At 34.3% G+C, this 20416-nt stretch overlaps 4 protein-coding genes across 7 annotated transcripts; 3 read left to right on the top strand and 1 right to left on the bottom strand.

The window, feature by feature from the left end:
* The first annotated feature begins 5100 nt into the window (after window positions 1–5100).
* On the top strand, window positions 5101–6082 carry LOC124542521 (putative nuclease HARBI1). Its single transcript, XM_047120465.1, has 2 exons — window positions 5101–5693; window positions 5840–6082. Exons 1-2 carry the CDS (start codon window positions 5397–5399, stop codon window positions 6080–6082), a joined length of 540 nt encoding a protein of 179 aa, XP_046976421.1. The 5' UTR covers window positions 5101–5396.
* A 464-nt stretch (window positions 6083–6546) lies between these two features.
* Window positions 6547–8532, top strand: LOC124542520. Its single transcript, XM_047120464.1, has one exon. It carries the CDS (start codon window positions 6547–6549, stop codon window positions 8530–8532), a length of 1986 nt encoding a protein of 661 aa, XP_046976420.1.
* A 1522-nt stretch (window positions 8533–10054) lies between these two features.
* LOC124542666 lies at window positions 10055–13270 on the bottom strand. Of its 2 annotated transcripts, XR_006967336.1 has the most exons (6): window positions 11477–13270; window positions 11252–11361; window positions 11091–11158; window positions 10709–10810; window positions 10497–10619; window positions 10055–10347 (listed from the first exon to the last, which is right to left on the bottom strand). XR_006967336.1 is itself a non-coding variant. In XM_047120594.1 (3 exons), exons 1-3 carry the CDS (start codon window positions 11546–11548, stop codon window positions 10903–10905), a joined length of 438 nt encoding a protein of 145 aa, XP_046976550.1. In that variant the 5' UTR covers window positions 11549–13270; the 3' UTR covers window positions 10818–10902. The 2 variants fall into 2 exon arrangements, 1 of the variants encoding a protein (XP_046976550.1); XM_047120594.1 differs by lacking the exons at window positions 10055–10347; window positions 10497–10619; window positions 10709–10810 and having other exon boundaries at window positions 10818–11158.
* Window positions 13271–15522: 2252 nt separating this feature from the next.
* Window positions 15523–18609, top strand: LOC124542665. Of its 3 annotated transcripts, none has more exons than XM_047120593.1 (3): window positions 15523–16088; window positions 16588–18039; window positions 18186–18609. In XM_047120593.1, the coding sequence occupies exons 2-3, from the start codon at window positions 17070–17072 to the stop codon at window positions 18584–18586; spliced, it is 1371 nt and encodes a 456-aa protein (XP_046976549.1). In that variant the 5' UTR covers window positions 15523–16088; window positions 16588–17069; the 3' UTR covers window positions 18587–18609. The 3 variants fall into 3 exon arrangements, with proteins under 3 accessions (XP_046976549.1, XP_046976548.1, XP_046976546.1); XM_047120592.1 differs by having other exon boundaries at window positions 15523–16145; XM_047120590.1 differs by having other exon boundaries at window positions 15523–18039.
* The last annotated feature ends 1807 nt before the right edge of the window (window positions 18610–20416 follow it).

The raw sequence follows: 20416 nt of genomic DNA, 5'->3' as shown, positions 1-20416 counted from the left end.
CCTTCTATGCTTTCTAGCGACCAGGGCAGACAATTCGAGAGCAATCTGTTTGGGGAGTTAATGAAATATCTCGATATTCGTAAGATAAGAACCACCCCGTATCATCCACAAAGTAATGGCATGATTGAACGATGGCATAGAGCATTAAAAGTTGCTCTGATGGCACTTTTGAATGACAACAGTTCGTGGGCCATTGAACTGCCTACAGTATTACTAGAATTACGAACTGCGACTAGAAGTGACAACGGCGTGAGTGCAGCCGAATTAACATACGGCAGAACACTACGTTTGCCAGGTGAGTTCCTAGAATGTGATACTAATAATAGTTATATTTCAAATTTTGTAAATGACCTTAAGAAAATAATTAATAACTTAAAGCCTCGACCATCGAGTCATACTGATTCAAACCCAATTTTCGGTCATCCCGATTTAAAAACATGTGAGTATGTATTTTTGCGAAAAGATGTTCTTCGTAAAACCCTTCAACCACCCTATGATGGCCCACTCCGCGTCATAAGGAGGAGAGGTAAAGTATTTACTATTTTAATAGATGATCGTGAATATTGTGTATCTATAGATCGTTTAAAGCCCGCATACATAATAGACAAAAATTACTATGGACAAGTTGACAAATCTAAAGAGAGTGTTAATAAGGCTCCAATAGAGACTGATAACTCGACAAGCGATGCCACTTCCAGTAAGGTTTTACTTCCGAAGATATCGCGGAGTGGTAGAATTATCAGCCTAACTGTGCGTTTTGCAGACGCACAATAATTAAGTTGTTAAACATAAAAAAATATTAGAAACAATAAATTTTACAAAGGGAGAAACAAATAACATAACATGATAACTTTTAAGCGTAGGCAGCTGTCGCAACGTGTTGTTGCTGCTGGGATACGCTCAATCCGCTAGCGCTCCGGGGACTCACATCGGGCGCTTGCTGCTGTATCCAATTTTTTATTCGGTGGACGCAGCGTAGTTTAATTACATACACAAGAGCTAGTCCTAAAAATAACAGGGTTATATCCTAACATTTCTTCAGCAAGTTTAAAATTCAGCAAAAATGCATTATAAATCATATAAGTAACATATAACTTATTGAAAAAACAAAATGAAATCTTATTGATACATGCTTAAAAAATAGTACACGAAAACAACTTAATTATTGTGTTCCTCAAGGTGGCGTTCTCTCACCTCTGCTCTTCTCTATTTTTATTAATAATATATTGCGTGTTATTTCTTCTCCCTATCATCTGTATGCAGATGATTTACAATTGTATCGTCATTTTGAGTTGAGTGAGCTGTCTGACACTGTTAATTGCCTTAATGAAAATCTTTCGGCTGTTCAGTCCTGGGCTAAATCCTTTGGTTTATTGGTTAACCCCGACAAATCTCAGGCCATGATTGTTGGTAGCAGTAGATTAAGATGTAAAATAGACTGGTCGTCTGTACCCTGTGTCATGTATGCTGGGGTTCCAATAGCATACCATGAGAAAGTAAAAAATTTGGGCCTGATCATAGACTGCAACATGTCTTGGACTGCTCACCTCAACGATATCAGTAAGCGTTTTCATTACACTTTTCACTCTCTCAAACGTCTCCAATATTTTCTGCCCTTTAATACCAAAATTATGCTCGCTCAATCACTTCTTCTCCCAATTATTGACTACGCCGATGCCTGCTTTCTAGATGTAACGGAGGAGCAACTTAATAAGTTAGAGCGCCTACAAAACCTCGCTATTCGTTTTATTTTCGGGCTACGTAAGTATGACCATGTTTCTCATCTCCACTCTCAACTTAAATGGCTCCCTATCCGATTTCGCCGAGATATGCACATCCTTTCTGTCCTTTTCAACATACTCAATAACCCGCATACTCCTTCGTACCTTAGCTCCCGGATCAACCTCCTACCCACTCCCATACGCTCCTGGCGTTCTTGCATCACTTCGATGCTTGATGTGCCTAGGAGTAACACAAAATTTCGACTGCAATCGTTTACAGTACGAGCTCCGATACCTGCCGAAATCCATCCAAAACAGTGGTAGTATTGAGTTATTTAGAAGCCGCTTTAAACATTATTTTCTCTCACAAGCTAACCCTTCATCTTAACTTTACTTCTCCCCATGTCTTATCTGTTTTATTTTATATACTAAATTAACCGTCTACGGAAAATTCGACTAAAACAATTCGTCTAAACCAATTCGACTAAAACAATTCGTCTAAAAAACTATGCGACTAAAAAAATTCGACGAATAACAATTCGTCTAAAACAAATCGTCTAAAAGAATTCAACTAAAGACAATTCGACTAAAACAATTCGACTAAAAATAAATCGACTAGAAACATTGCTCATTCCCCATTACACTTCAGTCTCGCGACTCTGCAGTCTTCATCGATGTTATTGAAAATTTGCGACCACTTGTGAACTTTCTGTCTTCCCGACACCGGCCCGGCTATGTCCCACACACCATCCGAGATGCCCCACACCCTTTTTTTTGTTTATTTTACGCCTTCCGCCTGGCCGGGGGACCGGGACGGGTATGTGGGACTCAACCGGGGCCATAAGGGCCCCGTGCCAGGGCTGAAGGACCTGTCCTACCCACTAAAACCATCCTCGGGTTTCCACCATGCCGCCGAAAGGTGAGGCAACGGGATCGCCCAGGGCATGCAACCGCGACCCCACCAGCGGCAGCCGCCGTAAAGCAGCTGAATGACTAACGTGGAAAGCGCGCCTAGTGCGCGCCTTTCTCCTCATCCTCCACGTGCTCATGTGACGAACTCCCCCGAGTCCGCCACTGGAGGCTGGGCGTCAACGAAGCTGACGCCCTGCGGCGGAAAAGATGCCGCCTGTGTAGAACACCTGGGAGGCTCGAGTAGCGAGCCCACCCACTCTCTCCTAGCCAACGAGGCCACTCACATGGTCCGCCCCGACGCCGACCAGGAACGTACCAGAAGCAGCCACGCGGCATCCTTCCCGCCAGTCTTAGCCGTGGCCGACGAGCAAGCTCAAGCCGGCCCCGTTGCCCAGGGTGCACTATGAGGAGGTGACTGACATGCACCCCTGAGATGCCCCGAACCCGCCCAACTATGACGATCCGATATATACAGACAGATCTGTATACATCAAATCAATTGTGAACAGTCTGTCGATATGAAGAATTTATTTCATCATTTTATATTTTTCTTTTTTTTTATTGTATTCTTTCTTTCATCTTTGAAATCAGCTTCTCTCCATCGTTCGTTCAAGAAAATAATATTAAACTTAATATAAAAAACAACAAAATATAAAAAAAACTTTTTATATTTTTTCAGCAAAATTTTTATATTGACGAATTATTATTATTAGTATAATTTTTTTTAGTAGAATTGTTTTAGTCGAATTGCTTTAGCCGAATTGCTTATAGTCGAATTGTTTTTTAAACGAATTGCTTTAGTCGAATTGTTTTAGTCGAATTGCTAATAGTCGAATTGTTTTTTAGACGAATTGCTTTAGTCGAATTGTTTTAGACGAATCGTTTTAGATGAATTTTCCGCAAATCAAATTAACATCTATCTGTAAATATGTATGTATATGTATTTATATAGTTTATATAAATAATATACGTAGTATATGTATTTTGTGCACTGTATTTTTATGTATGTTTATGTTTTATATTTTTATTTATGTATGTATTTATATTTTCATATTTTTCTATATATTTTCTATACTAGTCTGCACTATCTTACCCGCTACAACACTCCGTCACTCACCTCCATAGGTTGACTGGAAGAAATCTCTTTTAGAGATAAGTCCACCTGTGCCTGTACTTATTTTACTGTACAATCATTGTATACACATATTTTAGTGCAATAAAGAATATAATAATGATATTCACAAAAAACATACGTGTATTCCAAATATGCTGACTTTACTCTAAATTAAAAAAAAGTCGTCTAAATTTTTTTTAAATGGAAACCTTGCGAAGTCGAAGAAAACTTCTCGATTTAATATTATTATTTAAAATTATGAATGGCACTGTCTAATGTGAACTCCATAAAATTAATATTTCAGTCCCATGTCGCCCTCCTAGAACACCTAACAATAAATTGTTTTACATAGCGAAGTCACGCACAAATGTTTCTAAATATTCCCCGATAAATAGAATATGTGGCCAGTATAACGATTAACACAAAATATTGATTTTTTTTTTTCGATTCCATGCCGAAGTTTAAGCGAAAAATTTGTGATGTTTTGTCAAGTTCTGTTAGTAAAATTTAGCTGTAGTAGTTTATTTTACTTGTTATGTGACATTCTTTTGTTATGTGTATTTTTTTCGTAATATTTTTGTATTTGAAAATTCTTTTGTTATCTTTATTTTATTTTTGTAATCTCAAAAGTTAAGTATTATTATTAAGCAGCTAGACAGTAATCTTCAGCAGTGCTGTGTACGTCTGTAATTGGTACATACATCAGATAAGTGTCAGTTTTATATGCTTAGTTTTAAGTGTTTAATGTATGTACTGTTGATGTGCCATTCAAGTAAATAAAACGTTTACTCAAATTACAAACCCCTTATAAAATTAAATAAATATCTATCTATCTATCTATCTATTTAATACTAATCCTCAAAGTGCTAGAACTCAGTGCAACAAAAGTACTTAATACTAACTATGGTATTCAAAACAGTATCTTTAACCAGTCAAAAATATTATAAGTTTTGATTTTATGTACAATTTAGTATGTTCTCTAACTGAATTTTTATTTATTTTATTGAAATTTATTATTCGTTTCTACGATATTATTTATCTTTTCTCGTTTATACGATATTATTTATTTTCTGACCTTATTGTAGTTGCCTGTGACTTCCGTTATTTGTTTATAAACAATTATATACATAGCATAGATATGCTATGATTACACCTACGTAATTAGTTTTTACAGTTTAAGGTAATCGAAGTGCTACTAATAATACACCCATTACACTATTATTTTAATAATACAACTGCGTTAAAAATTAAATGGAAAAATAGTTAAATGTTGAATACATTAGTCATACACGTAAATTACGTACCTAGGTATCTAAACATGCCGTGTGCCTAAACAAAACGATTTACGGCCTTACTTATAAACGTTGATTAAAATTAAGACACTGTTAAACAGTCTATTAAAAAATAGGTTCACTTAAAAACTATAATTAACGCTAACCAACGTCTTAGCGACGTCTTAAATAGCTGTCAAGTTAAGTAGCGTTGCAACCTTGTTTAAAGCCCTAATTACCAACATGGCGGACGAAATTTGAAAAAAAAACAGCTGACGACAGCGTGACGTGCGGTACGGATAGGATTACGTTCCGTGCGGCCATTTAACCTCTTTTATTTAATAATTACAAAGTGCATTTTACTGTTTGTGAATTAAAATGGATATTTTTGAAAATGATGATGTGTTGCACACATTCCGAGAAGACATAGAAGATATAAGGAATTTCAGGAACGGTATAGGGAGAAATAGGAAACGAAAAGTGTACAATACAAGAGCGAATCCAATGGAAGAATCGAGTGAAGAAGACTTTAAAAAACGCTACAGATTCAGCAAAGAAAATATGGAAAAAAATATTAATATTTTGAGAAATGATTTATCCATGGATAACCGGGGTGGCAGTATATCTGTGGAGTTGCAAGTAATGGCAGTTATCAGATACTGGGGCCGACACGAGGTAACTACTGACCATACATATTGTCTTGTCTTGCCCATTATTGTTATTAATTAATTCAGGCAGACAGTTGATATTATATATCGGATATTAGGTAGGCACCTCTAAAACTATCTAGAGAATTGCTAACATGATTTGTTTTTTTTCAGATTCAAGAAGACTGTGCCGAACTCCATGGTATGAGCCAGCAGACATTATCAAAAATGTGTAAAAGAGTTGCTATAGCATTGGCTTCAAAAAGTTCCATTTATATCAAAATGCCTTCAAATTTAAGAGAAGAGACAGAAACCATTACAAAATTTCAATCGATTTGTGGATTTCCACATATTATTGGAACAATAGATTGCACTCATATTAAAATAAGAAAAGTTTCAGGAAATGCTGGTCAGTAGGGGAGACCGAGGGCATTTGAAACAAAGGTGATTTGAAACAGTACAGATTTCTTGGAACTCAAAACCGTTAGCGAACTGTTAACGTCGCTTTACACCAACTTCCGCGGACATGTCAGTTGGCGTCCGTCGCGTAAGTCGTGCGGTTGTGGAGTTTTGTGTGTTATGTGACAAAAATCGTGAAAAGTAAGTTTTTAACGTATTTTTAAGATGCCTATATTTTGTTAAGGGTTTTGTATTTTGGTTTAAGATATATATGTTTCAAAAGCCCATTAACTAATGATTTGTTATGTATATTTGGTACAATTGGTTTCTGTGTATTTTCTTCTTGATCACAAATTTAATAAAACTTGGGAGGTTTTTTCTTACTGAGGAGATTTGAAACAGGCTGTTTCAACTCTCCTCGTTTTCACTTTTATATCGCAAATATTTTGTTTGTTGATTTAATTAGGTTATTTTGTTTTAGCATGCCTACTGATTATAAACGAAAGACTGATAGAGGTATGGCGAGTCGCGAGATATATGATCTCGCAGCAGAAGAAGTGACCTTGCGACAGAAAAGTCTCCGTGACGCGGCTTCGAGTTACAACCTGAACCATACCTCCCTCTACAGATATATTAAGAAAAAAACTGCTTATGAAGCTAACGAAATGGCGAATGCTCCAACGGTTGGATATCCAGAAAAGACTGTTTTTACAGCTACAGAAGAGAAAGTACTCTGTGACTATCTTTTAAACTGTGCTGCTGCTAACTTTGGCCTAAGAACTAAGGAAGCCAGAACTTTTGCCTATAGTTTGGCTGTCGAATATAATAAAAAAATTCCTTCTTCTTGGACTAAGCATAAAATGGCTGGAGAGGTTTGGCTTCGATCTTTTATGAAGCGTCATCCGGTTCTTTCTCTAAGACTACCTCAACCTACGAGCATCGCTCGAGCTACAAGTTTTAATAGAACAAACGTGCAGCTTTTTTTCCAAAATTATACCTCAGTAGTTGACAAATACAAGTTGCAAGCAAAGGATATATGGAATGTTGACGAATCGGGCATCACGACTGTTCAGAAACCAGACCGCGTCATTGCCCGACGAGGACAGAAACAAGTGAGTGCCATGACTTCCGCAGAGAGGGGAACATTAGTTACTATAGCACTAGCAGGAAATGGCCTTGGGAACCACATACCTCCCATGTTTATATTTCCGCGAAAAAGATTTAATGATCACTTTATACGTGATGGACCTATTGGATCAATTGGCACTGCGAATGGGTCAGGGTGGATGCAAGAAGAAGACTTCTATATATTTCTTGCATTTTTTAAAGACCAAGTTAGGCCATCTAAAGATAATAAAGTCCTATTGTTATTAGATAACGCTTCACACACTGTTGTTAAAAATATAGAGTTCTGCAAGGAAAATGGCATAGTCCTATTAACTTTTTCACCTCACTGCACCCATAAGTTGCAGCCAATGGACAGAGCTGTTTTTGGACCGGTGAAAAAAGCAGTCAACACAGCTTGTGACAATTGGATGCGGTCTAATCCAGGAAAAGTAATGACGATCTATGATATTCCTGGGATAGTAAAAACTTCGTTTGATACAGCCGTCACACCGCGAAATATATCTTCCGGATTCATCCATACCGGACTTTGGCCAGTTAACACTGAAATATTCCAGGACGCTGATTATCTTCCTAGTCAGGTTACTGATCGCTCTTTAGCGACTTCCAATAGTCCTGGTCCATCCAGCTCTAACTTGGTCGGCATTTCAAGAAGTGAAGAACCCGTGCCATTTTCTACCCTTGCAGACAGTATTTTACACGATTCCCGTACACTTAGTCCATCAATCATAAATTTACCGGCTATTCCTCCTCTATATAGCTACGATATAGAAGACGTACCTAAGCCTGCAGAAAACCCTCATGAGAATTCGCCTGATCTGGCGATATCTGAACCCGTTGTTCCCTCTACATTTATTACATCTGATGTAATACCTGTAGCATCAACATCACGAGATACTTCAGTTACTATGACAGCAATTCCATTCTCACCTGACTGTCTTCGACCCTTGCCAAAGGCTCCACCCAGGAAAGGAAATCAAACAAATAGACGCAAAGCGAAATCCGCTATTTTAACCGACACTCCTGTAAAAGATGGACTAGCTGCAATCGAAGCAGTTAGAATGGCTAAGAAAAAAGTGAAAAGACCTAACTTTGAAGAAACCAAAAAAAGGAGATCAAAACCAGATACTAAAACTAAGAAGACCAAGGTTGGCAAGAAACAAAGAAGAAATGAAGACAGTGAAGAAGAAGAGGAATCTTTTTGCCTTTGTTGTTTTGAGCCATATTCTAATAGCAAAGCCAAAGAAAAATGGGTACAATGTCTGGAGTGCAAACAATGGGCTCATGAAGCTTGCACTGGTGGGGAACTTTCTTATGTTTGCCACAACTGCTTGTCAGATTGATATTTTTAATTTCCATAATATTTTTATTTTTCTCATTTGTGAGATGGTTGTATTGTTACTAAAATATTCTAAGAAATACTGATTAATCAAGACTGATTGTAAAAGTTAAGGAACGACTGAAAGTTAATAAGCATTTTATGTTAAAGACTTAGAACTTATATTAGGTAATGTTATATAAGATTGTAAAACATTTTGTTTATGTGAGGTTATCTGTTATTTTGATTCATGTTACTAGTAGGTCGATGTGATATTAGCGGTACTTTTAGCTACTTTAGAAGTAGATTATTCGTAGACTTGTAGTTACCTTAATTGAAAATTATATCAGTATAGAATATTGATAAAAAAGTTAGTTTCGTACTTGAAAAGTTTTATTTCAATAAATACCTTTATATTATATCTTCATTTTTATTATAATATCCCTCAACACTTCTTCAAAATATATGTTTCAACTCTCCTCGACCCCTGTTTCATCTTACCTCGGTATGAGGGGAGTTGAAACAAATTAACTTGTTACGGTTAAGACGATTTTTCACCGTAATATTTATCGCTTACCATTTCTTTATGTTAATCATTCGCAAGTGTAAAGAATGACCTATCGTTTGGTACTAATATCATATGATTTCTATCTACAGCGTTGGGTTTGTGAAACAAAATGTCAAAATTGTTTCAATTCCCCTCGGATTCCCCTACTATGTGAACCGGAAAGGTCACTATTCAATAAACACTCAAGTAAGTAGTCATTCAATAAAGCATAGTTTCTTTTACATATTGGTAAAGGTGAAAGTAACATTAATTTACAGGTTGTCTGCAATGCAGATTTTAAGATTTGCGATATTGTTTGCCACTGGAAAGGCAGCACTCATGATGCAAGAACGAATTAAGAAGGAGATTCCAAGATAATGAATTTAAGGGAAAACTCATAGAAGACAGTGGTTACCCTTGTACTCCTCACTTACTCACCCCAGTTTTAAGGCCAAGAACTGAATCAGAACAGCAATACAACTTTTGACGACCTCCATGGTCGAGTGGTGTGTACACCGGTTTTCATGGGTACGCCACCTTGAGGTCCCGGGTTCGATTCCCGGCCGAGTCGATGTAGATTACCATTAGTTTTCTATGTTGTCTTGGGTCTGGGTGTTTGTGGTACCGTCGTTACTACTGATTTCCATAACACAAGTGCTTCAGCTACTTACTTTGGGATCAGAGTAATGTATGTGATGTTGTCTCATATTTATTTATTTATTTATTTATTTAACTATAGCAACATTCGCACAAGAAATGTTATAGAAAGATGTTTTGGTGTGTTAAAACAACGATTTCGAATACTTCTTGAAGTTATGAGAGGATCTTACAGTACAATTGTAGCATGTGCAGTATTGCATAATTTAGCAATAGAATTTAAAGAGTCGTTAGATTATGGTAAGCCATAATATAAAATTATAAAATAACTTAAATTCTGTTATTATTATTCTGTTTTCCTTGACTTAAACATGTTCTATAATTAGGAACCTTTTCAGATCCAACTTATAGAGACAGTGATGAAGACATTGAGGACATTGAACAGGGCTCTAATAATTTAACAAATAATAATTTAACAAATATTACCAGAAATATTTTTATTGAAAATTACTTTTAATAAAATAAAACATAATTAATAAAAAAACAGTTTCAATCCAGCATCTTTAACTTTTTTTCCCAATATTGCCGTTCCAACTCCAAAATTTCCTTCCTTTTTTTATGTATTTCTTCCTCTCGTAACTCTTTGTTTTCCTTTGCTTTTTTTGTTAATAAAAATAATTGGTGTTCATAGTCATCCTGTAACAAAACAAACATTGGGCATAAATATATATACCAAGTCAAACAAAGTAACAAATATTAACTTCATTGCTCATTCTTGAACAAATTTATCAAACTTTCTGATGTAACTAACTACTAAATAAAGTACTGTGACTAAATTGGCTTACCATTTTAGTTTGTTTTTTTGAGGGTTTATAAAGTTTCCTTTTTATATTGTTTTTATTTCTCAGAACAGTTTCTGATGTTGAAGCGAGTGGTGTGATTTGTATTTCTGCTTCAGGATTTACTAACTGCAAATGAAAAAAAAGCATATGAGCATGAACAAATAATTTTATAAAAAAAAGTTCATCAAGTGAAAATCAATAATTGTATACAATACCTCAATTGATTTCTCAGAATCTAAAATAACATTAACTGAGGATAGTATTGGTGGCACTTCTAATTCGGGCTGATGTACGTTTTTAATTTCAGCTGTGTGCGACTGCAATAAAAAAATGTTTTAAAATATTTAATATTAATTATCAATTATTTAATATAGATGAGTAACCAATTTTAAACAATGGTATGTATTGTTTAAAATTGGTGTTTTATTGTTTTCATAAATGCACTGTCGCTGTCAAATGCATTACTGTCCACCACAAACTCATTTGGTATAGACTGAATGATTTCAAGGTCTTCAGGTGGGGGGCTTGGTGGTGGAGGCCCTCCTCCTGTCATCAGCCTAGCGCGTCGATATTCCGACTCCCTACTTTTTACTTGACCTTTTGTATTTCGCCACTGTGTTATCAACTGAGTCAGGTCTCGTTGTTTATTGTTCAGACTGTTAAAACTGTAAAAAAAGGTTAATTTCATTATTTTTATACATGCCTAGTTAATATTATTTCCTAATTATAAGTGCACGATGTTATAAATTTATTGTTACCTAGACAGTATCTCTTGCCAAGCCGCTTTCTTCTGTGCATGCGTATTTGTAGAGCAGTCTTTCTTCTCTATAATATCATTTTTTTCAATTATAAGTTGTCTTAATAGTCTCTGCAAGAAAGTAACAAGATTAAAACATCAATCGTAAACGGTCTGAATAGAAACATGAATAACAACACCAATATAGCACGTGAAAATACATATAAAAGTAAAAATATGAAAATACCTTTTCTTCTTCGTCCCAGTTCGAAGAGCGGGCACTTTTCTTAGTGGGCTTCGTTTCTATTTGATGTTCCATTATAATAAACAATAGTCGAGTGAGGAAGAGAAATACTGTTGTCGAACGATTGAAACAATTCAAAACAAGTTACACTCGATTAAATTACCACGCACGCCGGTTTGACAGCAAAAATAGTGAAATGACTTCAGTTTGACATTTCGTATTTTTAATTTTTGCCTTGGGTGACGGCATTTTGGCAGTGCAACATGACTAATTGGTCAGTGTTGGTAGAGTAAAATAAAAATCCCGTTAATTAACCGTTCATTAACTAAGTAAACCTTAAACAACGTTTTTAAGTAAGAAGTAGTTAATTACTAATTAAGAGGTTAATAAGTGATTAGTTAATTAGTCTCTAAGACGTTGATTAGTTGATTTTTATAAGTAAGGCCGTTAACCTTTTATCATTTTGAATACGGTCAGTTTTATGCTTTGATAAGTACGAGTATGAAGGCGTTGTGGTTTTACCTATGTACATAATGAGTCACGATTAATATTATTAGGGCTTTTGATGGATAGGCCGGCCAGATCAAATGTTGTCAAGTTTTTAATTTATTGTGATTATCGGATTTTAGTTATTGTTAGATTAAATAACTCATTAGTTTACCTTGAATAAGATAAAGTAAAGCAAAGTAGTAGTAGTACAAGCAGTTTTACTAAAAAATAGATTAGGTATTGATAATAATCATATTGTCTTTAGTTCATAAATAATTAAATAGGTACCTTATTTTAACTAAGATTGTTAAAATTGAGAAATATTTTTTTTCTTGTTCGTAATTAACTTTCATTTAGCTTTATAGCTTTTTTAAACGACTTAAAAATGGGGTTTTTAATTTGTCGGGACTTTTTTTATGTAGGTAGGTATGTTACCGAATCTCAAAGACGGTTTGACCGATTATGAAAATTCTTTTTTATTTCAAAGTATACTTAACAGTCGGTCTCATTATTAGGAGTTGAGGATCCTATTATAAGATAGGATCCGCGAGATTAGGTACATAGTTTACAAAAAGGTATAAAATAATAATAAACTTTGCTACGTTATACGAATACCAAATAACTTAATAATCTTTTGCAAATTAATTAGTCAAGTGTTTAAATTGGAACATGAGAGTGAACATCACTTTTTGCTCGGCACTTCAGAGTAAAAATTTCCGGGAATCCTAATTCCGGACGTAAACATAAAATACAAACATTCACACTATGATAAACATTCGTCATCGTAGCCACGAGAAGAACAAAATCTGTTGTCCTGCAAACATTTGCGCGTCGCTGTGTCAGTTAAACTGATAATACGAAGACGTATAGCGAAGCGTGTGGGCGGCGCGAATCCCTTCTACGCGCTTTCCGAAAACCGCTGGCCAATAGCGTGCCAGTCACGTGATTACATTGAGGGTTTTTACTATTATTATTAAATATGAATGACACCACACGGAAGGATATTGAAATGTTAGAGAGTGCAACAAAAACTTGGAAGTGTTTTTTTGGAAAAAATATTTAGTTTTGTTCAAGGTCATAAAACAAAAGTTGTTGTTTGTGATGTTAGAAATAGGTTACTGCGAAATTGCTGAAGTTTTAAATTTAACCCTGTATATATAACAACTGAATCTAAGAAGCGCAAAGGGCTTTCCATTACTCAATGGAGGAAATACAGATAAGTCACTGCTACACCACTTTAAAACATAAATCATAAAATAATAAAACATTAAAAAGTTATAGTTTGGAATGTGTTCCAAATAATTTAAATTGAAACTTAATGATTTCTCACAGGTCAGACCGCTAGGCCATGGGAACCGTCGCATCTGATGTGGCCTGCGGTGGCCTGATGTAACCCGTTCGACCCATAGGAAGTCGGTAAGTTCAAAGGCGCGGCGCGGCGTGGCACAACGGTGCCTGTCGCGGCCCTAGATTATTTACATGTCTAGATGGAGCGTCATGTGCTCGCAAACGTGTCAAAAAGTGTCAGCCAACTATTGGCTCACAAGTGCTTACCCGCTAATCAGTACAAGTCGTGCCGCTTTACTGTCACTACGTATTACGCACGCTTAGTAAGAAGCAAATAACTGCGATAAAATGACGGTATGTACAATTACATTGTGCCGGAATTATAAGGGAAGGTTAAAAAATACCAAACATATCACCTATCATCGGTAAGTAAACAAGAAACTACATATTTATTTTTTGTTTTTAAGATAATCTAATCACGCCATATTTTATGAGTGTTGCCAGTTTCTTTTGCATTCTCCCAAGTTAACGTCATTTAGTGGGTATTCGTATTAGCTTTTCCTGGAATCTATAGGTCAAACAATATTCGTTTTTTTTAGTATATATTTAATTAAGTAAATATAATTTTTATTAACAGCTAAATTTAACGCAGTCGGGTATTTTATTTTTAAATGATTAGTTTTTATCATAAAATATATCGTGTTCATTTTTTATTCAAGAGTTTATTTTAATAATTATATTTGCTTTGGGATTGCTATAAAACCGTTTTGAAAAGTGCCCAGAGTAATGCTTTACACGATTGAAGTCAATTCCAAGTAAATATTGTTATGCATTGTTTTATTAGCTAGGTAAATAGTTTACCTGGTAACGACTTTATATTCACATTTAAGTAATAATAAATAACTGACACTGATTAATGGTATTAAATCATGGGTTTAACCTGCATTTTTTTCCACGCTTAAAGCTGATCTGACTTTTCAAAATATGTAATACTATTTAATAAAATAATTAGTAAAATATGGTGATCGTGGTAGTATATTATTATTTTAGAATACCAAGTAATCCTATTATCAGGAATCAATGGATACACCGCATTAGAAGAAGCCGCGGAGATGCCACGTGGAAACCTACAAAAACTACCGTAGTGTGTTCCGATCACTTCCGCAGCAAGGATATGCAAATTGTCGACAAAAGAGGGCGCAGAAGACTTAGAAAGGAAGCAGTGCCAAGCAAGGTGAATTTATCATACTAATATTATAAATGTGAAAGATGGAGTATGGATGTTTGTTTTACTCTTTCACGCAAAAACGGCTAAAAGGGTTTGGATGATATTTTGTTATACAGATAGCTTATAACCTCAAATAACACATAGTTTATCTCGGTACTATGCAGGAAAACCGCGAGCGAAAGCTAGTAAAATCAAATCAATTTTATTCAAGTAAAATTCTCAACGAAGTGTTTTTATTTTTTTTATTTTTTTTATGGTATAGGTTGGCGGACGAGCATATGGGACACCTGATGGTAAGTGGTCACCATCACCCATAGACAATGACGCTGTGAGAAATATTAACTATTCCTTACATCGTCACTGCGCCACTAACCTTGGGAACTAAGATGTTATGTCCCTTGTGCCTCAAGTTACACTGGCTCACTCACCCTTCAAACCGGAACACAACAATACTGACTACTGTTATTTGGCGGTAGAATAACTGATGAGTGGGTGGTACCTACCCAGACGGGCACGCACAAAGCCCTACCGCCAAGTAAAAAAAGTTTTAAATTGTCGATAGTAAAATACACTGTTTCAAAAAGGATACAGCGAGAAGAAACGGTCTTGTGATGGAACCCGAGTCTAAGCCCAGGCGTCTTTTTTTCAAATAAAATTTTAACAAAAAGAAAAACCGACTTCAAACAAAACACAATTTTAAAACAAATTAAAATGTACTAAAAAGTAATAAAAATAATTGCATATTTAACATATTTTTTAGAGTCCTCCTAGGTAAAATGAAATGAAAAATATTAGACTACTTAAAAGTTGATTTACGATAATATAATGTAGTTATAATTATTGCTATATTTGGAGTCGGTGTCAGCCACGGCTACACGCCTCAAAATCCAAAGAAAGAAGCGATACGAACAAAAAAAGGAGGACCTTTTTTTGAAGTCGGTTAAAAAGTACTCTAATGAATAATAAGACTTATTTATTAATTTAGACTCAATAAACTTTTTAAATTTTGTAAATGGTAATTGATTACATTTCCCGGTCTTTTTTTTATATATGCGTATACCCAGTGTTGCCAACTCTACGTCTTTTTACGTAGATCTACGTACTTTAAACCTTTCTTGCAAACCTACGAACTTTAGTCCCAGAATCTACGTATTTTCTATCAAAATTGTTCAAATTTGCAAAATAGACTGAATGGGCATATTTACCTTTACTTTCGCAAAAAAAAATCAATAAACGTTCCGTTTCATACTAACTAACGCACACCCCTCGCCTCGCTACTCAACACGTCGCGCCATTCATTTGAAACGGAGGAGCCATAAATTAAAAAAAAAATGAAATGTCAAAGTGTCAAAGTGAATCTTCATAACCTAAAAAAATATTATTTTTCAACTTCCTGCTCCATTTAATTGGATTCAATTATGGAAATAAGCAGTGACAGTGAGGAAGAGCAGAATGTTACTCCTACTAAAAAAAGAAAGCTGCATTATGAACAAAAATACTTACAATTATGGGAAAAAGACAAAAATTATTCCAGTTGGATTAAAAAAAGCGACAAAGGAGATTACTATTGTTATTGTAATGTCTGCAAGTGCGACTTGAAATGTGGTGGAGGTAAAAGAGTTTTGACAAAGCATGCGGAATCTATTAAACATAAGAATTATATTAAAGGTTGGTGTGGTCTAAGTCTACTTACTTTACTGGTGTGGTATTTTGTTTTGGTTTTAAATTATTTACTTGCTTTTCTAATAAAGTGTAAGAAAGAATTAGGTAATGTAAATATTCTGAATGTAAGTTTATTTAATCATCAGATGTGAAGGGTTATGGTTTCAGTTTCAGATTATTATTTTACAGCCAGCATTTGTGTACGTCAGAATGGCGGGTGTATGAGTATAAAAATAGATTCAGTAATTATATTATAAATATACCTTTAATGTACTAGTTAGTACCTGTAAATAAATTCAATGTACCTCTTTAAAATCTGAGTTATTTACAATGATAAGTGAGTCGCCAACCTGATGTCAGAATCGTTTGGTAAGAAATTTTATACTCATACACCCGCCAATCTGACATACACCAGCATTTACACATGATAAATTCATGATAATTTCAGGTGCAGTACTTCAACCTACTATTACTTCAATGATGCCTGGGTCTGCATCAAAGTCATTCACAGATAAAATTAAGTCTGGAGAAATAAAGATGGCATGTTTCCTAGCAGAGCACAATCTACCATTTAGCTTAGCAGATGATCTAAAGGATCTTATACAATCAGTTGCCCAAGATTCAAAGCTTGCATCAGAATTAACTTTTGGAAGAACAAAGGCACATGCTATTGTTACAAATGTTACTGGTAAAGTAGCAGAAAACCAATTAATTGAAATATTAAAAAAAAACAAGTTTTCACTAATAGTTGATGAGAGCACAGACTGATCATCAATTAAACATTTGGCACTTATTGTAAGAACTGCAGTTGATTTTCATGTTGAAGATAGTTTTCTATGTATAATACCAGTTGTTGATGGTACGGCTACAGCTTTACATAATGCTTGTACAAAATATTTTGAAGAGAAGAATATTCCATACAAGGAAAATATGGTTGGATTTGCAGCTGACGGAACCAATTCCATGTTTGGACAACATCATTCCTTGTCAAAATTGTTTGCAAAAGATATTCCGAATCTGTTTCTAATCAAATGTATATGTCACTCTTTTCATCTTTGTGCCTCATATGCTTGCAAAAAATTACCACGAGGTGTAGAGGACTTTGCTCGTGATGTCTACAACTATATACAGAATAGTCCAAAACGTATTGGAGACTACAAAGAGTTTCAATGTTTTGTAAATATTAAACCACATAAACTATTACACCCTGCCCAAACAAGGTGGCTGTCTTTGTTACAAGTTGTGAAAAGGCTTCTTGAACAACTACCAGCATTGAAACTATATTTTCAAAGTGCTGTGTTAACTGACAGATTACTTGCAGCTCAATCAATCCTTGATAAATGTCTGGAACCAACCACAGAATTATATTTAGAGTTTTTAAGTTTTGTGCTGCCATACTTCAATGATTTGAACAAAGAAATGCAATCTGAAAGTCCAAAACTCTACTTGCTATATGAAAAAATGTTTATAACCTACAAGACTATATTGGAATGTTTTTTAAAGCCAGAATATTTGGAATTAACTGAAGAGGAAAAAACAAGCATGCAAGTCCATGACAAAGTTGCAGCATTGGAATTATTGGAATTAAAAATAATGAAAATTGATTTTGAAAAAATTGAAAACCATTTACCCCTGGAAGACATTTACTTAGGAGGCAATGTTGCTGCTTTAATTATAATGAACAGAAACAGTATTCATCCAGATCAAATAAGACAGTTAAGAAAAAAATGTCTTGAATTTTACATTGAAAGTCTTAATCAAATAAAAAATCGCTTTCCCTTTGAAGATGAGCACCGACAAAGATTGAAAAATTTAAGGTTTTTAAACCCCGACATATTGCTGGACTCAAATTTAAAACGTTCTGTACCATCTATAGCTCATTTAGGGCAAATGTTTCCAGGTAATATGTTTATCATTAACTTCAAATATTTCATTTATGAATTGAGTCTGCATCTTAGTTAAAATTGATTAAATAATTATTATAAATACCTTATTTCAATTAATTTATTCGTTTATAAATTAATCATTTAATATATTTATTTTCAGGATTATGTCCAACAAATTTAACAGAATTAGACAGGGAATGGAGAGCTCTAAGAAACACTAATCTTCCATTTCAAGGGGATCAGCTAATCAAAGCAGATGAGTTTTGGCGTCACATTTCAAAAATAAGAAAAGGCGATTTCTCTCAAATGTTTCCTTTATTGGCCCAATTTGCACAAAATTTATTAACATTGCCACATAGTAGTGCGAATGTCGAGCGACTGTTTTCTGCAATAAATTTGATGAAAACTAAGATAAGAAACAGGCTTCACACTGACACACTCACAGGATTACTTTATACGAAAAGTGGCTTGAAAAAAAACCGCGAGCCTTCGCAGGAACACTTAAAGCATTTTAATAAAAATATGTATAAATTTAATTTGCCTGAAAATGATACTATATAATAAAAAAATAATAATATAAATAAAGTGATGATACTGAAAGTAAACTTGTTTAAATTAACTACAGGTGGTATAAGTTTACCAGAATCTCATGGCAAATAAGCCAAACTTTATACACAAATATATTAAAATCCATTCATTATTTAACCTTATTTATTTCATACCCTATGTGCAAATATATAAATATCTATATAAATAAATGATTTTATATTTGCCATGAGATTCTGGTAGACCTATAATTCATAGATTTTTTGTTTGCTCACAGTAATTTATTTTTAAATTTATTGTTTGTATTTTAGGGTAATATAAATTGTCGTTTTATTTACTTTTACCTACCCTATTCTCTTAATTTCACTAAGAAAAAAAGTACGTAGATCTACGTATTTTCTATATGGCAATTTCACATTTCTACATAATTTTCTTTATCTGACCTACGCCTTTTTAAAAATCCGAGTTGGCAACACTGCGTATACCATTACCTAAAAACGTTCACTGTACTGTATGCAAACGGATACTAGTATCCGTAACCCCTAGTTTATTCCTATTTCTTATATTAGTAGCAATAGTAGTAAACTTATAAAATCGTACGGTTTTTCATTTAGTTATTTTTTTAAAAATTACATTTTCTTACAGGCATTATTTTTATCATCAGCAAAGTCCAGTGAAAGTAAAGATTCTGATGATATTGAGATAGCAGAGGTAATTTAAAAATGAAATTGAATAAATCTTGTTTTAACTTGTGTACATAGTTTAAAAAGATGCTTATTTGTATCTACATTTATTTAGTACTTCATGTTTCGGTTTATTAGCTAAAACTGAAATAGTGGTATTCGCAAAAACTATCTATAGATTATTTATTACATATAACTAACCATAGATTATTTTCAGAAATCGAATTCTAATGAAGTTGGACCTTCCAGCAATTACAATGAGGTGTGCTTCAATAAAGAACCTTCTAATAATAATTTAACGATTAATGATATCGAACAAGAACCTAACATCGATCAATCTGACGCAACAATTAGTAAAAAAACAATAGAGGTGCAAAAAAAACTAAATTAGATGAGGAGAAATCATTTTCTGATCTTGACTCTATTTTTGACACTCCAAAGAAAGCTAAATTAAGACGTGAATTACGGCGGAAAATAGTGCTGGATAGGAAGCATCACTTAAAAATTAAATCACTTAGGCAAAAGAATCAACGACTACAAAAAAAGATTGCATCTTTTAAACAAATCATTCAAACACTTAAGAATGAGCGATATATTGACAACGATATATACAACAGCTTAAGCAGTAATGTATTTGTTGCAGACTTGTATGCGAATATGAATAAAAAACTAAGAGGAGGTGCCATGAGACCTGTAACAAAATATGCTCCATAATTCAGGAAGTTTTGTTTAACTTTACATTTTTATTCAACAAAAGCATATAATTATGTTAGAACAAAGTTTGAAAGTTGCCTTCCTCATGCAAAAACAATATCGAAATGGTATTCAAATATTGATGGTTCACCAGGTTTAACAGAGGACGCATTTAAGATATTGAAGGCTAAAAGATCTCAATCTGATAAAAATATGATTTGCGCATTAATAGCTGACGAGATGGCGATCAGACAGCAAAAGTGCTTTAATCGAAAGACCTTGCAAGATGAAGGTATAGTAGATATGGGAAGTGACCCTAATGAAAATATGAATATTAAAGCTTCGGAGGCATATTTTTTTATTTTAGTGTCTTTGAACGAATCATGGAAGTTACCGATAGCTTATTTTTTAATCCACGGAATGAATGGCGAACAAAAGGCCAATATCATTAAAACTATATTGCACAAAT

The sequence above is a fragment of the Vanessa cardui genome, chromosome W (assembly GCF_905220365.1).
Source record: "Vanessa cardui chromosome W, ilVanCard2.1, whole genome shotgun sequence".
Lineage (NCBI taxonomy): Eukaryota > Metazoa > Arthropoda > Insecta > Lepidoptera > Nymphalidae > Vanessa > Vanessa cardui.
The sequence above is the reverse complement of the archived record's forward strand: the minus strand, read 5'-3'. Positions and strand labels throughout refer to the sequence as shown.

What these genes read in the sequence shown, in the direction of transcription:
- LOC124542521 (XM_047120465.1), top strand. Translation starts at nt 5,397, where the DNA reads ATGGATATTTTTGAAAATGATGATGTGTTGCACACATTCCGAGAAGAC. An exon ending in GATACTGGGGCCGACACGAG is followed by an intron (nt 5,694 to 5,839) that starts GTAACTACTGAC and finishes GTTTTTTTTCAG; the next exon opens with ATTCAAGAAGACTGTGCCGA.
- LOC124542520 (XM_047120464.1), top strand. Translation starts at nt 6,547, where the DNA reads ATGCCTACTGATTATAAACGAAAGACTGATAGAGGTATGGCGAGTCGC.
- LOC124542666 (XM_047120594.1), bottom strand. Translation starts at nt 11,548, where the DNA reads ATGGAACATCAAATAGAAACGAAGCCCACTAAGAAAAGTGCCCGCTCT. An exon ending in ACTGGGACGAAGAAGAAAAG is followed by an intron (nt 11,362 to 11,476) that starts GTATTTTCATAT and finishes ACTTTCTTGCAG; the next exon opens with AGACTATTAAGACAACTTAT. An exon ending in TGGCAAGAGATACTGTCTAG is followed by an intron (nt 11,159 to 11,251) that starts GTAACAATAAAT and finishes CTTTTTTTACAG; the next exon opens with TTTTAACAGTCTGAACAATA.
- LOC124542665 (XM_047120593.1), top strand. Translation starts at nt 17,070, where the DNA reads ATGGTTGGATTTGCAGCTGACGGAACCAATTCCATGTTTGGACAACAT. An exon ending in TTTAGGGCAAATGTTTCCAG is followed by an intron (nt 18,040 to 18,185) that starts GTAATATGTTTA and finishes ATTTATTTTCAG; the next exon opens with GATTATGTCCAACAAATTTA.